Here is a 22,324-nt window from a genome sequence, read left to right as displayed (position 1 = left end):
ACCCAATATGTAGCTATAACTTGCGTTTGCCTCTGTACCCATAGGCCGGAACATGCTGCTGGTTGGGGTGGATGGCCCCAAAGTTCCCTGCGAGGAGATCCTAGTGAAACATTTGGGCAACCGCCTGTATAATGTTAGCTACCAGCTCAAAGAAAAGGGAGAGTACATCCTGGTCGTCAAATGGGGGGATGATCACATTCCGGGCAGCCCCTTCCATATCAGTGTCTAAAAAAAAACAAAAAAAAACTTGCACCACCAGCAACTTTTCTTACCACTGTTAGAATTGTTTACAGCTCGATATCCCACCCATGTTATACATTTTCTTGCTACTTTCACTTTATCCAGACATTTTTGAAAACCATTCATCTCCCACAGATGCAAATATTCCTCTTTGTTTTCCAGCCATAGTCAATTTTCTCCCATTTGTAATAAGCAAGTTCTCGGGAAGGAGAATAAGTCAACTTTTAATGATTGCAAACTGTTGATTTTTACCGTATAGTTTTCAATTGAATAACTCGGGAATGCTGTAGTGGGCATTGGTAGATGGCTCGGTCTTAACTCATTCACTGCCATTCACAGCCATAAAAGTCCAAGGTCCATTTTATTTTACCTGGGCTGCCTGTAAATGGGTTGTGCATAATGTTTCACACGGTCTGAAACTATATGGAAGTTTACATTTTATATGAACAATAACTGCAATGAAGCCAGTGAGTGTTCATTATACCTTCATGTGGTTGATCTTCAAATGGCATGCTTTCATTGTCCGTATAAAATGTAATTCACTCATATTGAACAGAGGTGTATTTTTTTTTTTTTTTGTGGTGGTGGTGGTGGTTATTAATTGGAAAATGCCTAGTCCACTCGGTATGTGTTTGTGATGCCTTTTTCTTTAGTTAACACGGTTGTTTTACCTGCTGATAGTGTGACCCAGTTTTAGGCACTGCTGTTCTTAGACTTGTGCACGTTAGAGGTGTAATTAAACATTAAATAAAAGCATTAGTTAGACCAGTCGTACTCTAACGCGAAGCTTGTGTCACACGCTCACAACACTGCTTTTGTGTGTTTGATGCCGCTGCATGTTCAATTCTCTGTAAAACGCCCTCAGATTCAGGATAACACCAACCTGATGTTGCGAACATGTCTTTTTAAAAAGGGAAGAATTTAAAATGCTGGATATAATTCATCACATCTTTTCAATATGGTGACCAAAAAAAAGTTGCTTTTTTTTTTTTTTTGTCCAGTGTTTGTCTCGCATTTTGACCCCCCCCCCCCCCTTAACGCTATCTCTCCGAAACATGACTCTTGTCCAGAATAAAAATGCTTTTAAATGTTTGTAAGACAGTATTTTGATACACAATAAAGTTGTTGTCTAGTATTCTGTGTGAAATGACTATTTATCCACTGAACAGAAATATTGGTTTCACATTGTCTTTTATCCAGGCTTCACTCAATAATGTGAAATATAAACTATCCATTTCCCAGCTTCCTTCGGGAGAGAAGTGGGCAACACCCATTAGCTGGTCACCAGTCAATCGCAGTACACATAGACAAACATTTACACTGACTTGGAGAGATGAAGCCTTACTGATCTGAATGGTGTTTAGTCAAGTACAGTAAGAATTTGCATGAGTACATTATATACCGGTCTATACGCCATGAATGTGTAGAGAGACTTAATGTATTGTCATCTCTTGAAAAACCTGACTCAGCAGGACAACTGCAAAAAGGGTCTGTTCTCTATTAATCCTAAGTGCCATGATCCAATAAATAAAATAATCAAAAAAACCAAACTTTGCGGTAGAAGCCAACTCCAGGCCATCTGCAAATGACTAATCTATTTTCCTTAGACCCAAACAGGAGCTGTCCAGTCACCTGCTGAGAATTACGATTACAACAATAGAGGAGTAGAGTAAAACCTGTCCCTGCTTCACATTCCCTATTTGTAACATTGAATTTCTACAGTTATAATTTGAGACGCTTAGTTTTGACAATTTCTTGGATCAATATCACCGACTTTGGGACCAAAAAAAGCCTTAATTTTGTTTGTTTTTTCCCCCTTTTTTCTTTTACATGTTCTTGCCACAAATACTAAACTCTCAAAAATGATTATCTGAAACTAAGAAATTTGCGGTGTTCAAAAGAGTGAACAAATTGTTGTCCGCGGGCGATACCTGGCGGACAGCATCTGAAACTACATCTGCACTTGCACGATTGTATTCTGATCGTGGGCCTACATGAGTATAGCGGGCCATCAAACTGTAGGAGGAACATCTGTGCCGGACTGCAGATGTACCAAATGGCAAACTGTTCCTTCCCGAAACCAACCCATCCCACATCATACCATAAATGTGTGTTTGATTGGGACAGAGGTTACATCTCAGGGAGCTTGAAAACAGTCCTGAGATCTGTGTTCCCACCACATTTGCACTGGTTCCCCAAGAAACATGCACCATGTTGGTTTTTGGAGGGTCATGTGGGAATCTCGAAAGAGTAAAACAACAGAAAATGAGCCCTCATACTCAACACAATGAAAATAAGGCAGAGCAACAGGTGTAAGAGCAAGGTCTGTAACTGTACTAATACGTTTCCACTTTTCCCCCCCTAAAACTCTGATTCATGTTTTATATATATATATATATATATATATATATATATATATATATATATATATATATAGTTGTTTGTTTTTTGTTTTTTTAGTACCAGACAGACTATGTATTTTGAAAAGGTAGTTCAGAATTATGAGCATATTCTTAAAAATGTGTGCATAGGAAATGCTAAACATGCTCATTCCGAAAATTGTGTTAAAAATTTGACCAACAAAAAAAATGAAATACGATGCTAAAAATATATTTCAAATTCAAATTCAAACAACTTCACTTCAGTATGCAATGGCTGCGTACTGATTTGGCAGAACGTGTGACGTCATTCAGCTGGACACGCCCTGCGTCCGCTTCCTTTTCAGTCCAAAACTAGTCTGGCCGGGAAGATTTTTTTTCCCAACGCGGAACTATTTTCCTGTTTCAAAAGTAAGTTTGCATCTTTTCCATGTCATTGTCCTTAAGTACTTTTTTGTTTGTTTCAGTTTCCATCCATGTTTTTTTCGCATCTCTGAGCTCGACCATTACCGTATCTATCGATTGAATCTATCGAACGAATCTTATCGCTATCATTGTGCAGAATGTCTTTGAGTGACAAAAGCGACGAAGAGCTCAGCAAGTTGCTGACCGAGTACGGCATCAAACATGGACCCATAGTTGGTAAGAAAAGTATCTATCAACTGAAAAAAAAGCCATTAACGTGCTCATTTATGAATTACTTGCTGACCAAATCACGTTTAACGAATGCAATTTGTTCCACTTCAAGAAGTGCAATTGAAAACACGAACTTGTAAATTTGACTCTTAATGTTAATTTCTCACCTCCTCTACCTCCTATTACTGCATTGCAATTCGTAATAATGTACATTCAATGTTCTGCTCACACAATTAAGCCACGTCTGCACGGTTGCGCATCTTTTTGTATACATTTTGAACATTCTATTTGACATGAATCTGTGCTTGTAGACTCCACTCGCAAGTTGTATATGAAGAAGCTTGAGAAAGCCATGGAACAACTGCCGGTGAAACCCTCCTCTGATAAGACTTACTACAGAGAGGAAGGTAGGATGCTCCAGGTTTCATGTAATGGCACTTTTGGGACTGAAGCAATGGCAGGAGATTAAAAACAATTATTTCCTGATGCTCTAACGCACTCTGCCGCATCCATTCATTTGTTTTTAGAATCAAAACTGATGTCATCATGAAATTGACTCCATATTAGCCATAGAGAAACATTTTAACTGTTATATAATCATACATATCAGTCTAAAAACAATACATGAGAAATTATGCATCTTCAGACAACCATTTCCAGTTGTCTTAATGATGTGTGTGACTTTGTCATCTAAATACCCCAAGGATGAAGAATTAGATCAGACTTTTTTACTCTTGTGTATGTCGTCCACTATATTAAAAAATTCTGCGTTAAAATATGTCTAATTTATAAGAATCTAGAAGGCTTTTAGCTAACTCCAATTTGTGCATCCAACCAAACTCATTGCAGCTCTGCTTATATTTTGGCGTTGACATGGTAGCTGGGGTGACGGATGTGGGAGTTTCTGCGTGATAATGTTTAGATGCTTGAAGTGTAATAATTAGGCAAATTACCTTCCCGTTAGATTACAGTGAGTGAGAAGTGCATTTTCAGAAATGAAAAAGATAACAATAGCTTTACTTTGTGGTTTAATTTCACACTTGATGGATGGTCGAGCACTTTATATACCCAACTATTTGTATACAAGCCATTATAAAGTCAATTTTCCATAATATGTCCATTTGTGAAGGAATGACGAAATAAGCGGAAACTGGTGCACTGATACTCCTCATACATTTCATTCTTAGATTGTCATCCAAGTCTAAAATGAAATCAGCCACTAATGTAATGTAAAGCCTTAAGTCAATAGACGTACTTTAACACTCTGCCTTTTGAACACTAGCGACAAGCATAACGGTAGCTAATTTCTGTGAATGAGTCCAAAGACTCCACGATAATTTCTGGTGCACACCTCCCTCGTACTTTTACCAAATTTGCCTCAAAAGCCCAACACGCACACACAGCAGAGTTCATCATTTTCTGTTAGCTAAAATGAGGTCCAGTGAGGCGCTCTCAATTTGATAATGTCACAAATCACGACTGTGTCAAAAATGTGTTTGGCATTGAAGGCCTATTTTTCCAAACTCCAAACGTTACAAGCTTTCATGCATTTGACATTTGAGTTCTAACTTTTGTATTGGGACCAAGGTTGCAATCGTGATTTTTGCCTTTTGTTGCCAAAATCTTCTCATAAAGGTGATGTGATTTTTTTTTCTCTCCCAATTTAAAATGATAAATAACATGCTTCACTGAAAATACATGATCAAGAATTATAGCACACTTTTCTCTGGCATTGATGAAATTGGGCTGTTTGGCAAATAAACACCACCTCTATTGTAGAAATCAAGTTTTTGTATGCTATATACGATGATAGTTAAATCGTGACCAATCTGCATCATCAAATAGACGTCACAGTGCCTGCTGACATGTTATCAAAATACCTGGGATTGTTTTATTCATTCATTCAATCATGAATAAAATGTTTGTTTTAAGCTTATAAATCATGACCATGTTCCAAATAAGATTATGACTTGTCTTCTGTTGTTGGACCAACAAGTCCAGAAACAAGTGACCCCAGTGAAAGTGTTCTGATTTACTGTATGTCTTCACAGAAGAGGAAATTACGTACGTCACGTACCGCAGCCCGGTGAGTGTCGCATCTTATCTTATCTTAGCTTACTTAGCTAGTAGCTTACTTGGTGTTTGTTCCTGACTTCTGTTTTGGTCATCAGTCTTTCATTCTTCTCTGCTTTCATTTTCACAGGTCAGACATGAAGGTTATGAAGACATGTGAGTACACACACGCACACACACTCACACACACGCACACGCGTTGTGTACTCACACTCACACCTTGTTCGACTATTCCATTGTGTGTCCTGCTGGGCGGAGTAACATGAAAACCTGCCTGACCAAGTTAGTGTTTTTAATAATTAAGAATGTTATATCATGGAATGGCGCGTCAAGTTAAGCAGAGCATCCTCGAGCTTTCTTTGGTGAACAGCTTACTCGTGGATAGTATTAGCTTCTGGTAAATGTGATTTAGAAGCGCGGACACATTTGCCCAATCAGACATTCAATGAAAGCCGAGCTCACCATTGGGCCAGGCGCCACGGTTTGTTTTTCTGCACGACTATAAAAATATGTTTAGTGGAACATCGGTCCATTTATTTGTTCCAAGACTTGCATTAAAATGAATGGAAATAGAATTAGGGCTTATTATAAAGGGTCCAGCAAAAAAAAAATAAAATAATAATTTTATTTTTTTTTTTTACATTGTTTGGAAGTTTACCAGTGCAGAGGGGTTGTTTAAAAAAAAACAGTACTTCCATTACAACATTTGTAATGTGACGTCTAATGTTACAAATTTATATACTACAACATTTATGTAATAAAATAAGAACTTGTTGTCTCGTGTTGTTACATTTCCTGTTTCTGTTGCGGTTTTGACAGACCAGCGATAAAAGAGTTTAGTTCTTAAAGTTTGAGGTATTTACATTGCACATCAATTTTAAATTTAAGAGGAATGCGGATAAGAGGCTCGGATGATGGAAGGATATGCACAATATGTTGCCTTAAAAAAAAACAAATTTTTTAAAATTCGAATGTATGAGACACATTTTATGTCATTACGACTAAGAAAGGGAATTGTTTTTCCATCCAGGCTGAAAAGGAGATACAACAGTGAACCAGTTGACGACGAGGAATCAGAAGGAGACGAACAGTATGTCCGTACACTTTTCTCATCCCAGCAAATGACTTCTAATTGTCGTCATCCCCTCCTGTGCTGCAGGCCCAGCCGGCATAGTTACAGAGCAGCCAATCAGAACGCCGTGCACTCCAAGGAGGCGGTCCAGTCTGGATGCAGCATGTGGAGGGTGATAAGAATGCTACTGCTACTAGCCGTGGTAGCAGCTGCCTACTACACTTATTGTCACATGACCAAAGATGAAAATCCTTTCAAGCTTCAATAATCAATAAACAACCACTTCTAGAATACCAGGTCATTTCCATACTTAGAGAGCTAAGCCAATTTCTGATATTTGTTGCCATAGTCTTTCATTTTTTTGTGCAATAAAAAAATTAGGAAATCTGACTGCAAAGCCACATCAATGATATGTTGGTCCTACATTCAGAAAATGGAAAATTTCTCATTTTACTAATTGTGTAGACCTATTTGAGCGCTTATTGAGACATTGAAATTCAAATGATGATTAGAGCATTGTGAGGGAAGGCCCACTTCCCCAATTTCATTCTTTTAAAAGCTCACTTTGTTCTTATAAAAACTGGGCCCTGTTATTTAAAAAAAAAAAAAAGACTGAGCCTTTAAGATCCAGTGGAACTCAAAAGAACACAGACCGCTGTTTCAAATGCCAAGTTGTTCTGACAGAAAAAAATGAGACTCAGAGAAATTATTTTATAACTTTTTCCACCATCAGTTTGACCTATGACCTGTTAAACTCAATAATTCATTTGAGAGGAAAAATGAATAGCAACAACCTAGTTGCATAAATATGCACACCCTCCAACTAATACTTAGTTGCAGCACCTTTGGCTTATATTACAGTGCTGCCTTTTGGGGAAGAAGTTGATCAGTGTGGCACTTCTAGTTGCGACAATACATGCCCGAGTACGCTTTGCAGAAATGCTAAAAATCTTTTGAATTTTGAGGACAATATTCTTCACATCACACCACAGATGTTCACAGAAGACCAGAAATTTAAGCATCTTCTTCATTGTTGTTGTTGTCCTCTTGGCATCCTGAGCGTAGTTTGGGTTTAATCAAAGGCCCTTTAAATGGTGAATTGTGTGTCCTTCAGCTCATTTAACATGAGTTTGTCTTCTGAAGACAGCCACACACCCGGTCATGAGAGGGTGTGCACACTTGTGCAACCCCATGATCTCAGTTGTCTATTTTTTGGCTGCTCTCTAAGCGATTTATTTTTATTTCAAATGAATTGTACAGGTTATAGGTCATATTTAATGTTTTCTTTTCTTTAATAATTCATCTTGGTCTCATTTCGTTCATATCCCAAAAACTGCATTTGAACATGGGCGTGTTTACTTTTTATACCCACTGGGGGGAGAGATAAATGAAAATGGAACATTTGTCATTGTTGATTTGAATTATTTTCTTTGTTATTGCATGTAATTGTTTTCTTTGTTTTAAATGTTTTCATTTCTTTTAAGGCTTTGTTTTTCTGATCTAAAATATATTTCTATCGATTATGTGCATTATGGCAACATGGAAACTTTTCTTAAACACATTTTTTGTATTTGTACAGCAAATGGTCATTCAAATCATGTGAAAGCAAATATTTGTACGTATTGCATTTTAATACCAACTCTAAAGTTGCCCTCTGCTTGTAGCCATCATTTTTGTGTGCCACTGTGCCATCATCAGGAGTTCTGTGGAATGTTAAATGATTTTACTTGTTCCGAAAATTATTTACTACAATACGGGTGTATGTTTGTTCACCTATGACAAGAAGAACATTAAAATGTTTTTCTCGCGATATGGCAGAAGGCATAATTAGCCACTGTGTTCCTGTTGTCGTTCTTATAACAAATTGGTTTGTGTTCAACGAAACAAGCCAAGCTTTCACATTGAGGAAGTAAATGTGTATCTTAAGACCAGATTATTTCAGTATGCTGGATATATCTATAGTTATCGTGCTACTTCTCTTTGGTGGCAAACTGTGAGATGTTTGTTTTGTGAAATATGTGCCTTGGCTCAATAAAGATTGGGAGAGAATTTATGCACAAGGTTTTGTGACTCATGCACTAATCAATTAATTAATCAATTTGGGGATAGACTGTACAATATATACATTTTTCTTAGATAAATCAACAAAAAAAAAAAAAAAACATCTGTATGAAATAGTTATAGGGGAGTGAAAGCTGTTATTGCGGTAAAGAAAACGCCACATAGGTGCCGGATATCCTATTACTTTTGTTTGTGCATTGTGACTAATATGCAATAATTTGGCCACCTACGTCATGTTTTATTTCAAATAAAGATATAAAGATGAGCCTTTCCTGATGCAAGCAACGGGCTGGCACTGAATCCTTTCGTTTCATTGTTTTTCAGTGACACCAACGAAATGATGGCTGACGTCAATATAAGACATACTGTATAGGAGAATTTCATTTCTTAAAAACACAATCATGCAGGCAGTATATTGATAGACAAGTGTGAATTATATTACATTTTGAAGAGCGGTAAAACAACGCTCTATGTACATATTGAAAAACTGACAGGCGTAATGTGCAAACTTTGCATTTGAGAACAGATTAAAAGCGCAGTTTCAATGCTGTGTCATGTTGAGCTCAGAGGTTTGAGGGGACATCTGAGGAGCTGCATCAAGCATCATGCCATGTTTTGATGGCCTGGGAAGAAGGACGAAGAACGTCTCATTATAAAAGCAAGAGATGCGACCGTGCGTCTGTGTGTGTTTCGCAGCCTGTACCTGAGAGCGTGTCCCTCAAAGCCCAGCGCCGTGATGAAGATGTTGACGAGGACCGTGAAGAAGACCAAGACTGTTGCCACATTGTTCATCCTGTTCAACTTGGCGTGTTTACGCACGTCATTCAGATCGTACTTCACTGTTACCACAGAGTCAAAACAAAACAATTACTCATACTAAAATGTCGCGCCAAAATAATGCATGAAATCGACGAGAAATCCAAGTTACTACTTGCCTATAAAAACCAGCAGAAGGCCGACGATGACTTGCAGTGTGATGGACAGACAAAGCAAGACAACGAGGGGGATGTAGAAACGATACTGAGGTCCCACGTAGAGAACTGTCTTCAGCTGGGACGAGTTGGCCATCAATAAGGCCACATCCAACATGCTTTGAGCCGCACTCTTCTTGGTGGCATAGTGGTTCATGTTGATGGGCCGATACACTTTTCCTGACGGGGATGTCACCTATGGAAGACACCACAGAGGTGTATTTTTTTTTTAGTTCACTTTCAACATCCATCCATTTGTTTTGCGCTTGTCCTCATTAGGGTGAGCTGGAACCTATTCCAGCAGGATTATTATAGGTAACGCAATTAACAAAAAACTAAAGTTGAAAAAGAAAAATCGTTAACAAAAGAAAATAAAATAAAAAATGCTTTTAGGAAAATGAAAAATAATCTCCTTTGTTTTCATCTTTGTAGTATCATCTTGCGCGCGACCAATGCTCCAAATCAATTTTTTTTCAAAATAAACTAATACTAAAACTAAGAAAAACTAAACTCAAACAAAGCCTTTAAAAATAAACCAAATAAAAACTGAATTTAAATTAAAAACCTAACTATCATAAAAAAAAAAATCCCCAAACTATTCCAACCGTGGTCGCTAGGCAACTACAGTATTTGCACATTCAATCATATATCGTTTTCGTGACCAAACCCTCTTTTTGACTTCTGAGATAAAAACATATCCATCAAATTGTTGTGTTTACATAATATGATGGGGAAATTATACATTTAAATGGTTTCACAGTCATAACAGCTCTCTAAAAGGTACACCATCGTCACAATGTTGCTCGCAACAAATATTTGACTCCCCATGAGACTTTTTCCCTCTCTTCCAAACCCCAATGTTTGTTTTGTCACTAGGCACTTAGATGTTTTGCTTCAAAAGGGAGTGTCACTCACAAACGGAGCAGGAGTGACTCACCTGGCTTGAGAACAACCTGTGCTCACCGACACTCACTCATCAGAACTCAAGTACGGTTCAGTATTCTCTTTTTTCGATGATCAGAGCGAAAAACAGGTCATCTATCGCGGTTTGCAAGGGAAACTTCTATTTTACGAGCCCAAGGCATTTTGCCGTGTATTTACAAAACCCTCGGGCACAGGTAGGTGTGACATGACACTTAAACATCAACTTTCTTTGAGCAACAACACTGTCATTCATCTGTAGTTATCAGTGAAAGTTTTTTTTTTTTTTTTACTGCATTAACTGTTTGTCACTCTGGCATCATTTTAGGACGACAAGAGGTCTGTCTATCTCTTACCTCTATGTCATTGGGTTTATTGAGAGCAATTCCCTCCCCGTTGAGTGTGTGTTCTCTGTCCATGTTGCCTTCTCTGAGAAGTGACTTCCCCTTCTTGCTGTCGTCGGCTGAAGTATTACAAAAGGCGGTCTCACGGTAGCACTCCTGAAACTGAAGAGAAAGCAAGAAAAAAATGCCGAGGAGACAGACAGGATGAGCAAGTCAAGAAACCTCTCCGGTTACACTAAGAGGGACGTTCTCACTCTAGTAAGGTGTAAACAGCGTAAAATTGATGTAGCCTATCCTTTGAGAGTGTGACCCCGCCCCTTACAGTTGGGCTAAACCACAGGTGTCTAACACAAGGCCTGAGGGCCAGATCAGGCCTGCCATGTAATTCTATGTGGCCTGCAAAAGAAAATCATGTATGTCAATGTCAATTATTCTTTCGAAAATTATCTGTACCAACGTTTCAACTTGTCATAAGTAATAATGTTGCAATAGTGCAATTGTTATCAAATTCCTTTTAATAGCATCTTGAACAATAGTTGAAAAAACTATTATCCATGACTATGGATTTCAAAACTAGGTTTGCATCAATTTGTTGCGTAATAGTAAAAATATGAGGAGGCGATTAAACATTTGTTTTTAGCCAACTCAACTTTATTTTTAGAGCACTTTAAAACAACTACAGGTGTGTAAAATATGTACATAATGTAAAAATCTGACCGGTTCCGGCGCCGCGCGAGTGGCTCCCTGTTTGCAGCAGCGTAGCTCACTATTGAGCCTTTTTCGTGTGTTTTTTCCCTTTACCCTGTTTTATTTTATTTTTACCTCATCTCAGCAATGGACATACAACTTGCGGTGGTTTTACTGCTGTTGGGGGCTGTTTTTTGCGCGATCGTGTCCGGAGACGAAACTCTGAGCTACGGATCGATCGTGTACTCAAGAGATCAGCTGTTAGCACTCCGTGCTAACCCCGCGTTGGCTCCCGGAGTGAGACCCGATATCCCCCGCGAGCTGAGGAGGAAGAGACGGGGATGTCGTGCGGGGGCTAAACGCCAGGCAAGGAGGAGACGTTACCACCCCGTCCTCCAGTCCGTTATTATGGGGAATGTTAGATCCCTCCTCAATAAAATGGACGAGCTAACAGCGCTAACCCGACACGAGGGGATTGTCCGGGAGGCTAGCTTGCTGGTGTTCACGGAGTCGTGGCTAACAGAGCTAACGCCGGACGCCGTCGTGGAATTGGACGGCTTCCAAATACTACGCGCGGACAGGACACTGGTTTAACCCTGGGCACATAATTGTTAAGGATCAACTTTGCAGTCGGGACATTGAGCTGATAGCTTTAGCATGCGTCCGTTCTATTTACCGCGAGAGTTCAGTCATGTGATCGCGGTGGCGGCGTACGTGCCACCCTCTGCTAACAGTGAGACAGCCTGTGACGTACTGACTGCAGCTGTGAGCAGGCTACAAACACAGCACCCAAATGCCCTGCTCCTTATCTCTGGTGACTTCAATCATGCTTTCCTTCCTCCTCTCTGCCTTCATTCACACAATATGTAACCTGCCACACCAGAGACAATAAAATAGTGGACCTTTTCTATGCCAACACCAAGGAGGCGTACACATCACTGCCCCTCCCCCCGTTGGGCAAAGCTGACCACAACTTGGTTGCTCTCCTGCCTGTGTACAAACCTCTGGTCCGCAGGCAGCCAGCTGTGACACGCACAGTTCAGCGATGGTCCGGAGAAGCCGAGGAGGCCTTAAAGGACTGTTTCAACACAACTGTGTGGGAGGTATTCAGCGAAGCCCACGGTGAGGACATTAATGGTCTAACAGACACAGTTACAGACTATATTAACTTCTGCATGGAGAACACCATTCCCACCAGGACGGTAAGATGTTTCTCCAACAACAAACCCTGGATCACACCGGACATTAAAGCTCTCCTGAATCAGAAAAAGAGGGCTTTTGTGTCGGGCGACAAGGACGAGCTGAAGAGAGTGCAGCGTCAGCTGAGAAGGAGGATCCGAGAGGGGAAAAAGTCCGAAAGGATGCGGATGGAGGAACAACTGCAGCGGAACAATGCCAGGGATGTCTGGAGGGGCCTGAAGACCATCTCAGGCCACGGACAACCAGGTAAGACCCAGAAGGGGGGGGCTTCAGTGGGCAAATGAGTTGAACCTATTTTTCAATAGGTTTGATCAAATGCCTGACCCCGCTCAGGCTCCCCTGCTGCAGCCCCCACCAACCCCTCCTGCCACTGCGAACCAGACCCTCTCTCCCCCTCTCTCTCCCCTCTCTCTCTCCACAGGCTCCAGTTCCCAGCCTCATCAGACCACCACCACTTCCTCCTGCTCAGCCTTGTTCCTCACAACATCTCAGGTGAAGAACCAGCTGAGGAAGATGAAGGCGAGGAAGGCGGCAGGCCCAGATGGGATTAGCTCCCAGCTCCTCAAATCCTGCGCAGACCAGCTGTGTGGAATCGTCCAGCACATGTTCAACCTGAGCCTGAAGCTGGGCAGAGTCCCCCAGCTGTGGAAAACATCCTGCCTGGTTCCGGTTCCAAAGACACCCCATCCGAAGGAGCTCAACAACTTCAGACCAGTGGCGCTGACGTCTCATCTGATGAAGACCCTGGAGAGACTGGTCCTCGTCCATCTGCGCCCCCTGGTCAGCTCCTCAATGGACCCACTCCAGTTTGCATACCAGCTTGGCATCAGTGTGGATGATGCCATCATCTACCTGCTCCACACTTCACTCTCCCACCTGGAGAAGGCGGGGGGCACAGTGAGGATCATGTTCTTTCATTTCTCAAGTGCTTTCGACACCATCCAGCCCGCCTTATTGGGAGACAAGCTGGAGCAGGCGGGAGTGGCCCACCACCTCATCACATGGATCCACGACTACCTCACAAACCGGCCACAGTGCGTGAGGACACAGGACTGTGTGTCTGACGTGTTCCTCTGCAGCACGGGAGCGCCGCAGGGAACTGTTCTGGCTCCCTTCCTGTTCACCCTCTACACCTCGGACTACAAATACAATTCCACAACCTGTCACCTGCAGAAGTTCTCTGATCACTCTGCGATTGTCGGCCTCATCACTGACGGTGACGATCGGGAGTACAGAGGGGTTACGCAGGGGTTCGTGGACTGGTGTCAGCAGAACCGCCTCCAAATCAACGCTGGGAAATCCAAAGAGCTGGTGGTGGATTTCCGCAAGCGTCGGCACTCTCCACCTGCACCAGTGAATATCCAGGGAACAGACGTTGAGAGGGTCTCAACTTACAAGTACCTGGGTGTTCATCTGAACAATAAACTGGACTGGAGCGACAACACAGACGCTCTCTATAGGAAGGGTCAGAGCAGATTCTTCCTACTCAGGAGGCTGAGGTCCTTTGGCGTTCGGGGAACACTCCTCAGGAACTTCTATGACTCGGTGGTTTCATCAGTCATCTTCTATGGAGTGGTCTCCTGGGCAGGAGGCATCTCGGGCCGGGACTCTGTGGACTCAGTGGGGGGCAGGAGGATGACGGCAAAACTGTCATCAATGCTGGACAACCCAGCCCACCCACTCAATGACACTCTGAGAACACTCCACAGCTCCTTCAGTGATAGACTGTTACACCCTCGCTGTACCAAAGAGAGATTTCGCCGCTCCTTCCTGCCGACTGCTGTCAGACTTTTTAACAAGAACATTGGGTCAGGCCTACAAACGGGAGGGCATTAGTGCAATTGTGCAGTCCTAGGATGCAATATACACTACTAGTGTACTTTCAGCCAATGGTGTACTTAAATATTGACCAATGATGTATTTTGTTTACCATTACAGTATTCTTATTACAGTACTTCTATCACTGCAGTATTTCTACCATTGCAGGACGTTTACTATTACAGTACTTTTATCATTGCAGTATATTTTATAATTGCAGTACTTTTTACCATTACAGTACTTTTATCATTGCAATATTTTTATCATTGCAGTATTTTCAATCATTCAGTAGTTTTTATCATTACAGCGTTTCCCCCTCTGTATAATGGACAGGCATTAGGAGTGTTTCCTTACACTTAGATACGTTTATACTGTGTATATTTGCATGCTTTCTATGAATGTCTGCTGCTAATGTTATACATTAACGGCTACATTACGCCGCCGACTCTGTGTGATCTATATCTTTGCTGCTGTAACACCTCAAATTTCCCCATTGTGGGACTAATAAAGGACATCTTTATCTTTATCTTTATACAAACAACAAAAACACAAGAACAATATCGAAAGCCAAAGAACGTGTTTTAAGACGAGTTTTAAAGATGGACAGAAAGGGGGCTTGCCGAACAGATAACGGAAGGTCATTTCAAAGAGAGGGAGAGCCGTGATTGTCCGTTGCCCGAGCAACTTTGATGTCATTTTCAGTCAACAGAAGTGACAAAATTGCCACTCCCTAAGGTGGTTAATATTGGTGGATTTTGCTTAACTCATATTCCACAACCGCGATATTAATCATATTGCCATGTTGAGACTAGTGAAGGCGTATAGGACATGTTGCAAAGAATGGGGGGTGAACTTCCCCTTTAGTATTGGCAATTGGCCCCGACGCCCGCTTTAGAGCAGTGTTCTAACCTTAACCAGCAGGGGGCAGTGCTCTTCCTTTATGAAACAGACAACCGGCAGTTATTATATCACTTCCGCCCACACTAACCGTCCCCATTCAATCATGGCGATCTACAACGCATTTCGTTCAGCGGCGTTGCGTGGAGCTTTTGGTTTACACAGGAGGTCTCCTAATACCATTGTGGGCCTCAGGTCCCTTTGTGCCACGAAAGCGCCATTCAAAGAGTCCACGGAGGAATATGAATTCGTCGAGCGTCTCATCCCACCGACACGGATCCCCACTCCGCCCAAGCACTCCGGTCCGACGGCGTCCGGCTGGACCCCGCCAGCAGAGTCTCCGCCGTCTCTCCCTTACATGATTCGCCGCTCCCGCATGCACAACATTCCGGTGTACACCGACGTGACCCACGGTAACCGCTTGATGACTTTGGTCCGTAAGGTGGAGGGCGACATCTGGGCTTTGGAGAAAGACGTGAAACAGTACCTGAAGGACGTGACTGGCAAAGAATTGCCCACTCAAGTCAACGAGGTCACGATGACACTGAGGGTGAAAGGACATTTCGATAAGGAGCTGAAGGAATGGTTGGTTAGTAAGGGGTTCTGAAATCGCTCGGGGGTTGGCAAGTGGCACCCTTGTCAGAACCACTCGCGTGTACCAGGTGACAGAAAGTGACACTTGTCTGACACCAAAGAGGCGCTGCTTGGACTCAGGAACCTCATAAATGCAGAATTACTGCATGCATGCCCATGAGAGACATGCTCTTTCACTATTAGTGTCTGAGTTGCTGGTAATGATTCCAGATGTTTATAAAGTGTTAACAATTGTAAATATATGACTGAATCTCATTCATTGTCTCCACGACACCATGTAGTTCCCTCAACAATTCTGCATTCAAATATTAAAACAAAAAACTGGTCGCCTTTAGCATTGCAACAAATTATTTTAAATGTCAAAAATGCTAACTTTGCTAACTATGAGCTTTTCACACATTCACCATGTTTAAAAAAAAAACATTTTTGCCTTAAAAATCTCATGTTGGCCACCTCTGCTAAAATCACCTTCATCTTTAGTTAAATGGATCATTCAATTTTAACCCTGAAATGAAATTAATAAATATAAATAGTAGTCAGTTCAGTTTTTCACGTTTGTTCAAAGAAATTACTTGGGCCATTATTTTAGGAAGGTGATGATGGATAAACCAGAAAAATGAACTGAATAATGTAGCAGTCTCCAACACACCAGCAAATAGCTGAGTGCTATTTACAGTTTACCAAATGTTGAATTTATTTACCAACGGTTGAAAAATCCATTCTAGGTAAAGTTTGGCATAACAAGTTATGTAATTTGACGTCCAGCTAAATAGAACAAAATGAAGAATGTTTGCATCAAAGACATTACAAAATTTAGTGACTTATGACAAATCGTTGCTGCATTTCTAAAATTTCATCAAGACTTATCTATCTAGTAATTCTAATTAGTGCAGATGTCATTTGTTTGTTTGTTAACCTTTATTTTCTAAGATTGATAAAAAAACAACATAAGTAGCCTATACATTAATAATTACATGTACAAATGAGCAATCAAAGGAAGCTATACTAAGATATTGTTGGTTGCACGAAGGTGGGAGAGATTCTTGCTGATTCTTCTGGTTAGATTTTCTACTTGGTCTTCTGAAAAAAAAAAAAAAAAAAACAATTAAAAGAAAACCTTAAGATCATGGAATTCACAAAAGACCTAACTCCAATTACTCATGGATTTTCACAATGTGCAGCGGGGCTTGGGCTTGTTGAACAGAAAATATGTCAACACATACCATGACAGCAACTAGTCTGATTGCGTACGATGAGTGCGCAAGGACTCACAAAAAGTGCTCTTTCGTTGGCTAGTGCGACAATTTTTTGTTTGGAGCTGGCTTACTTCCCGCTTCACAGACGCTGATGCGTCCGATACTTCGTTCAGCATTTCCAACTCCTGCGGAAAGATGCATTCATGTGAGGTCCTGGTTCATCTTGGACAAAATATGTGCTTGTGTTTGCGTGTGTGTGTGTGTGTGTGTGCGCGCATGTGTATACCGTGCAGCAAGCTTGCAGAAGTTCATATACTCTCTGGAAGACCTGTGGGTCTGCACTAAATCTAGGCGGCTCCCTCGTGCAAAAAACCCTCAGGTGTGTCTCATGAACGTGGCAGAAAGTGGTCATCAGCTGCTGGAGGTCGCACATGGTCACATGCAGCGCACGGGAAGTGAAGACGCGGGCGCTTGGCACCTCATTTGTTGTCAGGAAGTCGCACTGAGCCGAGAAGAGCAGAAAGCATGTTTAACAACAGGGCAAACATTACCTGCCCGATTCATACTGTACATTTAAGGGAAAATTAATTTTTTAATGGATTGTATAGATGTGTCCGAATCAGCGGCGCGTCAAGTGCGAAATCGCACACTTTTTCTGCATCTTTCTGAAAATGTGTCTATGGAGAACTTTTACACACTTCTGTTGTGTAATAAATGACTCCACATCAGGTTTCTTGGGTCGTGACATGATCAGATAGGAAATGTTGGCTGAAACTACATCTTTGATTTATCGATGATTGGCGATTGTAGTTTTGCGAGTATGACTCAGTGGCTATGTAAAGGTCACACCTCAGACTTTAGCTGCTCCAGCATGGAGCGAGTAGACTGAATCAGGGTGGCGATGCTCTCAATGTTGTCTCTCCTTGGTTTAGTCAAGTTGGCACCTTTGTATAAAACACTGTGACAGAAAACACTCTTTAAAAAAAGTCAAGACGCAAATTGTAGGGGAAGAGTGTAACATACGTGTAATTTGAAAAACAAGGGTCAAGCGACGGCGTGACCAATTGCGCAAGATTAAAATCCTCGTCAGCAAACAGTGTCTCGAACTGCATTTTCATATGTTGCGCAGTGGGCACACTGGAGTCAGAGACCTCGGCAAGAAGTTTCTCCAGGAACTGAAGCTGCTGGTGGCAACTGGCATCACCCTGGAGGGAAAATGAAGATGGAAATATTACAAGGACAAAACAAGATACTACATGTGTACTTTGGATTCATTGTATCATTGACAAGTGAGAGTGCACACTGAGCCAGCCAAAAGAATATACAGTGTTGGCTTCATAAGTCTTCCCACCTTGATTAAGTGCAGGCTGTCTACTCTGCACAGCATCAGGTCCTGGCCTAGTACAGCCATTCCTGCTTAGAAGGACAGAACACATGCAGAACTGCTGCCCCGGCAACATCCTTACTAATCTCTTGGTGATGCCATTGTTTACTAGTAGGGTTGAGCAATTAATGATATAAAATATGTAGAAATGTAAGCTTAGAAATGTAAGCTATTGCAATTAATTACCTAAGAATATAAGAATACATGGAGCCTGCTTGTTTTGCAACGTGAAAAAAAAAATGTCATTTGATAATACAAATGTTATTTCTCTAGGTAGTATCAAATATTGCAACAATATAAATATTGTAATATTCAACAACCATATTGCTTATCCGATGTTTTTCCAATATCGTGCACCACCAATACAGGTTCATTTAACACTGTGTTTGTTAAAAATACATGGGAAGAGGAACTTGAAAAAAATATTCACATATTAAATTATTGGAAACCACTCACTAATAGACTATTTTTCAGAATCATTCAGCCCTCTCTACAAGCTAGTGGTCACAAAAGCATAACAATTTATTTCATTTAACTTTGCCATTTTTGACCATCCACAATTGTAACAACCTGAAGCTTGACCAAATGCAGACCTGCGAAATTTGACACATCTCATCAAGCATGCAAATAATTCAAAGAAAACCGTGTTACCGTTTGTCAAAATATCAGGGTCTTGAGTTCTTGATGCCTTTTCTTTCAAACTGGCAAAGTTTGGATCAATACTAAGAATACAGAAACGATCATTTTAACACATCATTAGATTTAATGCGAGTAGGTAGTAACTTGTGTTCCGTTTTCCTAACCTGCAGCACATCCAGGTCAGTATGTCGGTACGAAGCTGGGATGGAGTGCAGAGCAGCTGTAGCATGTCCTCAGAGTCCTCAATACACACACCTTCCAGCAAGGGACATGGCGCAGCCTTATAAAAGACAAACGCATCTTTTATCGATGACATTTGGTGCATATCAGCGGTATTGCGTTGGTATTTTTTCTTTTGCTAGTCACAAATATTTTCCGAGAATTTAAATGACCTATTTGTTTTAAATCACTAAAGAAATGGCAAAACATTGCTAATAGTGCACAGTAACGTGTTGTATCCAAATGATGGAGTTATCTATACATTTAATGTGGGTCCAGCATTGGCAAAACGAAAACAACGTACTGTGCTGTATTTGCTCCTCTAGGCGTTGTTTACGTTTGTTAGTTGTAATATTCTCGTAAAGACTAAGAAGAAGACAGCAATATACAGATTTTCGACAAAATACTGCATCTACGTCCATACGATATTGAACGTTTTAGGTTTCATCGAAGTACCGGTAAATAACTTACCAACAGGCGTTCATAAATGCGCTGCGCTTGCACCTTCTCATTTGAAACGGCCGCCATGTTCGCCATTGACAAGAGCGCGCATGCGCACTCGTGGAGCACTCCTCCCCCCCCTGTCTGCAGGTGGCAGCATTGAGCACAACAGCCTCTACCTTGCTAGAAATTAGAAACATACGAAGAAGAAAACCATTTCCGAGACGAGCCGCTATTGCTCTCTAGAAAACATTGTTTTCAGCTTATAGTCACGTTTTGGCGTTAGGCTGCAAGAGCATCTGTAAGACTGCGGTGGAGTCCGGTAGTGACCTGATTTTTTCCCCCCCTCGACCACCCTTCCTGCCTTCAAAATGAAGAAAAAGGGCTCCGAGAAACAACGCCATGTGGTAGCGTGGCTCAACAAAGCAGAGTGGGATCAAGTTAGAGAATACCTTTATTCCAAGGATCCCGCTTTACAGAGAAATGCTCTTAATAGGATTTCGGCGTGGAAAGCAAGGTATGCCAACAGTACCCCAGTGGCAATGGACTGCACGGCGGACCTGGTGAGGTGTCAGGTGCTGGACCGGTCCGCAAAACTGGACACTCATGACCTGGTTCTGCTCTATGGGGCGGCCCTGGTGAGGTTTACTAACTTGATCACCGAACGCCAGCAAGGAAAAATTGCCCGCTCATTAAGGAGACTGGCCGGCAACTTGAACATCCCAGAATGGGTCGTCAATCTAAGGCATGAAATCACTCATCGCAAACTCCCTTCCTTGAAAATGTGCCGAAAGGGATGCGAGGTGGTTCTGGAGTGGCTCCAGCAGGAGTATTGGTCCAGACAGTTGGGAGGAGGTTCCAGTGCGGACTGGGAGGCGCAGTCTGATGGAGAGGATGACGAGATGGATATGAAAGAGCAAGAAGACAGGGTTATTGCAAGGCAAAAAGAAATGGAAGCTTATCGCAATGCAAGGGAAATTCTGATCTCTTATGAAAAGGAGCAGTATGATGCGTGTGGGCTGCATGAAGAAAAAGAGAAGAGCACATGGTCGGACCCTTTGGCGGATATAAGCTGGATCCTCGGCGAGATAAAACATTTTTCTGTCGAGTTTGGGGAGTTGCTAATTGACGTCCTCTTAGAAGATGGCTTCCTAATCCCAACATCTGAACAATTGTCAACATTAAACTGTGACACCTCTGACAATGATTGGTTGTGCAACTCGGAGCCCAAACTCCCTCCAACTTTCCTGCGTTTTTGGCTTCCCCTGTTGAAAACACTTAATTCGGCGTCCTTTATTCATCTCTTCCTGGAGAAACTCTTTGCTGAACTGAAGCTTCTCTCCAGCGAGCAGAGCAAACGCAGGATGTACTACATTTCTGCGTGGATCTCGGAAGTAATGCTCTGCAACAGTAAAAAAAATGATTATCACTTTGAAACGAAGGCACAGAAGAAAGCCAGGTTGAAGGACAGGATTTTTGCCAACCGCATCCAGCTGAGGTGGCAGCAGCTGTTGTCTGCCTGCTTGGATGCTCCCTGTGCCTGCATGCCTCACCTGCTCTACTTAGTCTTGGAGGACATGGAGCATCCTCTTCCTCTGGAAACCCAGCAGAGGCTGCTGCAACTCTGCTCCATCTACACACAGACAGATCATTCTGATCCAGACTCAGAGCAGGAACAGCGGCCAATCTACACACTGGAGAATTTGTATGAGAAGCTGCAGCGTTCAAAGCGCCACACCCCTTCATCGCCTTTGGAACTGCAGAAGAAGCGAAAAGGAGAAGAGAACAAATGGTCAGATGCGGAGGCGGAAAAAGCCAAGTTGCTCCGAGGTTCCTCGTGGCAAGTGTGCTTTGACAAAGTTTTGTGGAAGGATTACCCTCTTGGAAAAGTCCCGGGCCAGTCAGATGAGCCCTCATGTCTGATGGTAGATAATTACTCGACTCTGACCGTGTCTGACCAGCCAGTGGTGATGGAGAGCAGCACACAACGGAATGTCTCTGGACTTTCCGTTTCTGCAAGGACAGCCGATGGTCTTCTTTGGAGCCACAGTGACCTCAGCAAGCTCAAAACTGGTCTGCAACTTTTTTGAGTCTCATTAAAATCATGTGAAATATAAAAGGCTTTTTGTTAAAAGCACATCGGCTCATGGCTATCACTATTTGGTATTCTTGCTTTGTTTATATCATCATTTGTAGCAATTATTTTTTTATAAATGAAAAATTTTACATTACAAAACTACACAAATGAATTGTGTTATATCAAACCAATAGTCCCAAATGCAAAAAAAAAAACATTCTCACAACAAAGCTCAAAGAACATTGAAGAGTTTTGAAAAAGGGACACAACTGACACTTTGTGCGGGCTTTCTTTTTAAAAAGAAAATATTACCATGTAAGAAAACAGCATTTCCTTCTCCACAATTAATGCCCTTTTTACCGTGGCAACACGACAAGGTGGTGTGAAATATTTTCTGTTCATATGGTCAATAAAATTGTGACAGTGCATTCAGTATCCATTCATCCATTTTTTAATAGCGCTTTACCTCTTTAGGG

General features: G+C 41.7%; 6 protein-coding genes across 13 annotated transcripts in view; 4 read left to right on the top strand and 2 right to left on the bottom strand.

The window, feature by feature from the left end:
• Positions 1–1,375, top strand: part of flna (filamin A, alpha (actin binding protein 280)) — a 41,983-nt gene extending 40,608 nt beyond the window's left edge. For all 5 annotated transcript variants that reach the window (XM_088292287.1, XM_088292290.1, XM_088292288.1 and 2 more), the window contains one exon: positions 45–1,375. In XM_088292287.1, coding sequence (XP_088148413.1) covers positions 45–229 — 185 coding nt within the window. In that variant the 3' untranslated portion in view covers positions 230–1,375. The remainder of the gene's footprint in view (positions 1–44) is intronic.
• Positions 1,376–2,894: 1,519 nt separating this feature from the next.
• Positions 2,895–8,448, top strand: emd (emerin). 3 transcript variants are annotated; one of them, XM_088291811.1, is made up of 7 exons: positions 2,895–3,029; positions 3,181–3,260; positions 3,566–3,661; positions 5,306–5,340; positions 5,458–5,483; positions 6,358–6,417; positions 6,487–8,448. In XM_088291811.1, exons 2-7 carry the CDS (start codon positions 3,182–3,184, stop codon positions 6,665–6,667), a joined length of 477 nt encoding a protein of 158 aa, XP_088147937.1. In that variant the 5' UTR covers positions 2,895–3,029; position 3,181; the 3' UTR covers positions 6,668–8,448. The 3 variants fall into 3 exon arrangements, with proteins under 3 accessions (XP_088147937.1, XP_088147935.1, XP_088147936.1); XM_088291809.1 differs by having other exon boundaries at positions 6,358–8,448; XM_088291810.1 differs by lacking the exon at positions 2,895–3,029 and having other exon boundaries at positions 3,038–3,260; positions 6,358–8,448.
• On the bottom strand, positions 7,918–10,941 carry LOC148339835 (ninjurin-1). Its single transcript, XM_088291813.1, has 4 exons — positions 10,709–10,941; positions 9,396–9,627; positions 9,164–9,299; positions 7,918–9,083 (listed from the first exon to the last, which is right to left on the bottom strand). The coding sequence occupies exons 1-4, from the start codon at positions 10,769–10,771 to the stop codon at positions 9,002–9,004; spliced, it is 513 nt and encodes a 170-aa protein (XP_088147939.1). The 5' UTR covers positions 10,772–10,941; the 3' UTR covers positions 7,918–9,001.
• Positions 10,942–15,360: 4,419 nt separating this feature from the next.
• mrpl49 (mitochondrial ribosomal protein L49) lies at positions 15,361–16,134 on the top strand. The gene has a single exon (XM_088291634.1). The coding sequence runs from the start codon at positions 15,405–15,407 to the stop codon at positions 15,903–15,905; it is 501 nt and encodes a 166-aa protein (XP_088147760.1). The 5' UTR covers positions 15,361–15,404; the 3' UTR covers positions 15,906–16,134.
• Positions 16,135–16,561: 427 nt separating this feature from the next.
• On the bottom strand, positions 16,562–19,995 carry haus7 (HAUS augmin-like complex, subunit 7). Of its 2 annotated transcripts, none has more exons than XM_088291632.1 (9): positions 19,802–19,995; positions 19,276–19,391; positions 19,124–19,194; positions 18,440–18,501; positions 18,112–18,293; positions 17,938–18,046; positions 17,375–17,590; positions 17,165–17,273; positions 16,562–16,972 (listed from the first exon to the last, which is right to left on the bottom strand). In XM_088291632.1, coding segments are annotated over exons 1-9 (933 nt in total). In that variant the 5' UTR covers positions 19,868–19,995; the 3' UTR covers positions 16,562–16,970. The 2 variants fall into 2 exon arrangements, with proteins under 2 accessions (XP_088147758.1, XP_088147759.1); XM_088291633.1 differs by lacking the exon at positions 19,802–19,995 and adding an exon at positions 19,635–19,779.
• On the top strand, positions 19,931–22,276 carry las1l (LAS1 like ribosome biogenesis factor). The gene has a single exon (XM_088291631.1). It carries the CDS (start codon positions 20,143–20,145, stop codon positions 21,859–21,861), a length of 1,719 nt encoding a protein of 572 aa, XP_088147757.1. The 5' UTR covers positions 19,931–20,142; the 3' UTR covers positions 21,862–22,276.
• The last annotated feature ends 48 nt before the right edge of the window (positions 22,277–22,324 follow it).

The sequence above is a fragment of the Idiotropiscis lumnitzeri genome, chromosome 3 (genome assembly GCF_059441095.1).
Source record: "Idiotropiscis lumnitzeri isolate Australia: NSW breed Sydney's pygmy pipehorse chromosome 3, RoL_Ilum_1.0, whole genome shotgun sequence".
NCBI classification, from domain to species: Eukaryota; Metazoa; Chordata; class Actinopteri; order Syngnathiformes; family Syngnathidae; genus Idiotropiscis; species Idiotropiscis lumnitzeri.
This window is presented reverse-complemented; position numbering and strand designations above follow the sequence as displayed.

Bases quoted from the DNA above. Each gene is read 5' to 3' on its own strand.
- LOC148339835 (XM_088291813.1), bottom strand. From the start codon at position 10,771: ATGGACAGAGAACACACACTCAACGGGGAGGGAATTGCTCTCAATAAA. The intron at 9,628-10,708 runs GTAAGAGATAGA...TGTCTTCCATAG, and splicing joins ATAAACCCAATGACATAGAG to GTGACATCCCCGTCAGGAAA. The intron at 9,300-9,395 runs GCAAGTAGTAAC...CTGTGGTAACAG, and splicing joins CCTTCTGCTGGTTTTTATAG to TGAAGTACGATCTGAATGAC.
- emd (XM_088291809.1), top strand. From the start codon at position 3,182: ATGTCTTTGAGTGACAAAAGCGACGAAGAGCTCAGCAAGTTGCTGACC. The intron at 3,662-5,305 runs GTAGGATGCTCC...ATGTCTTCACAG, and splicing joins GACTTACTACAGAGAGGAAG to AAGAGGAAATTACGTACGTC. The intron at 5,341-5,457 runs GTGAGTGTCGCA...TCATTTTCACAG, and splicing joins ACGTCACGTACCGCAGCCCG to GTCAGACATGAAGGTTATGA.
- las1l (XM_088291631.1), top strand. From the start codon at position 20,143: ATGAAGAAAAAGGGCTCCGAGAAACAACGCCATGTGGTAGCGTGGCTC.
- haus7 (XM_088291632.1), bottom strand. From the start codon at position 19,867: ATGGCGAACATGGCGGCCGTTTCAAATGAGAAGGTGCAAGCGCAGCGC. The intron at 19,392-19,801 runs GTAAGTTATTTA...GTCTTTTATAAG, and splicing joins GCATTTATGAACGCCTGTTG to GCTGCGCCATGTCCCTTGCT. The intron at 19,195-19,275 runs GTTAGGAAAACG...CTGTATTCTTAG, and splicing joins CTGACCTGGATGTGCTGCAG to TATTGATCCAAACTTTGCCA.
- mrpl49 (XM_088291634.1), top strand. From the start codon at position 15,405: ATGGCGATCTACAACGCATTTCGTTCAGCGGCGTTGCGTGGAGCTTTT.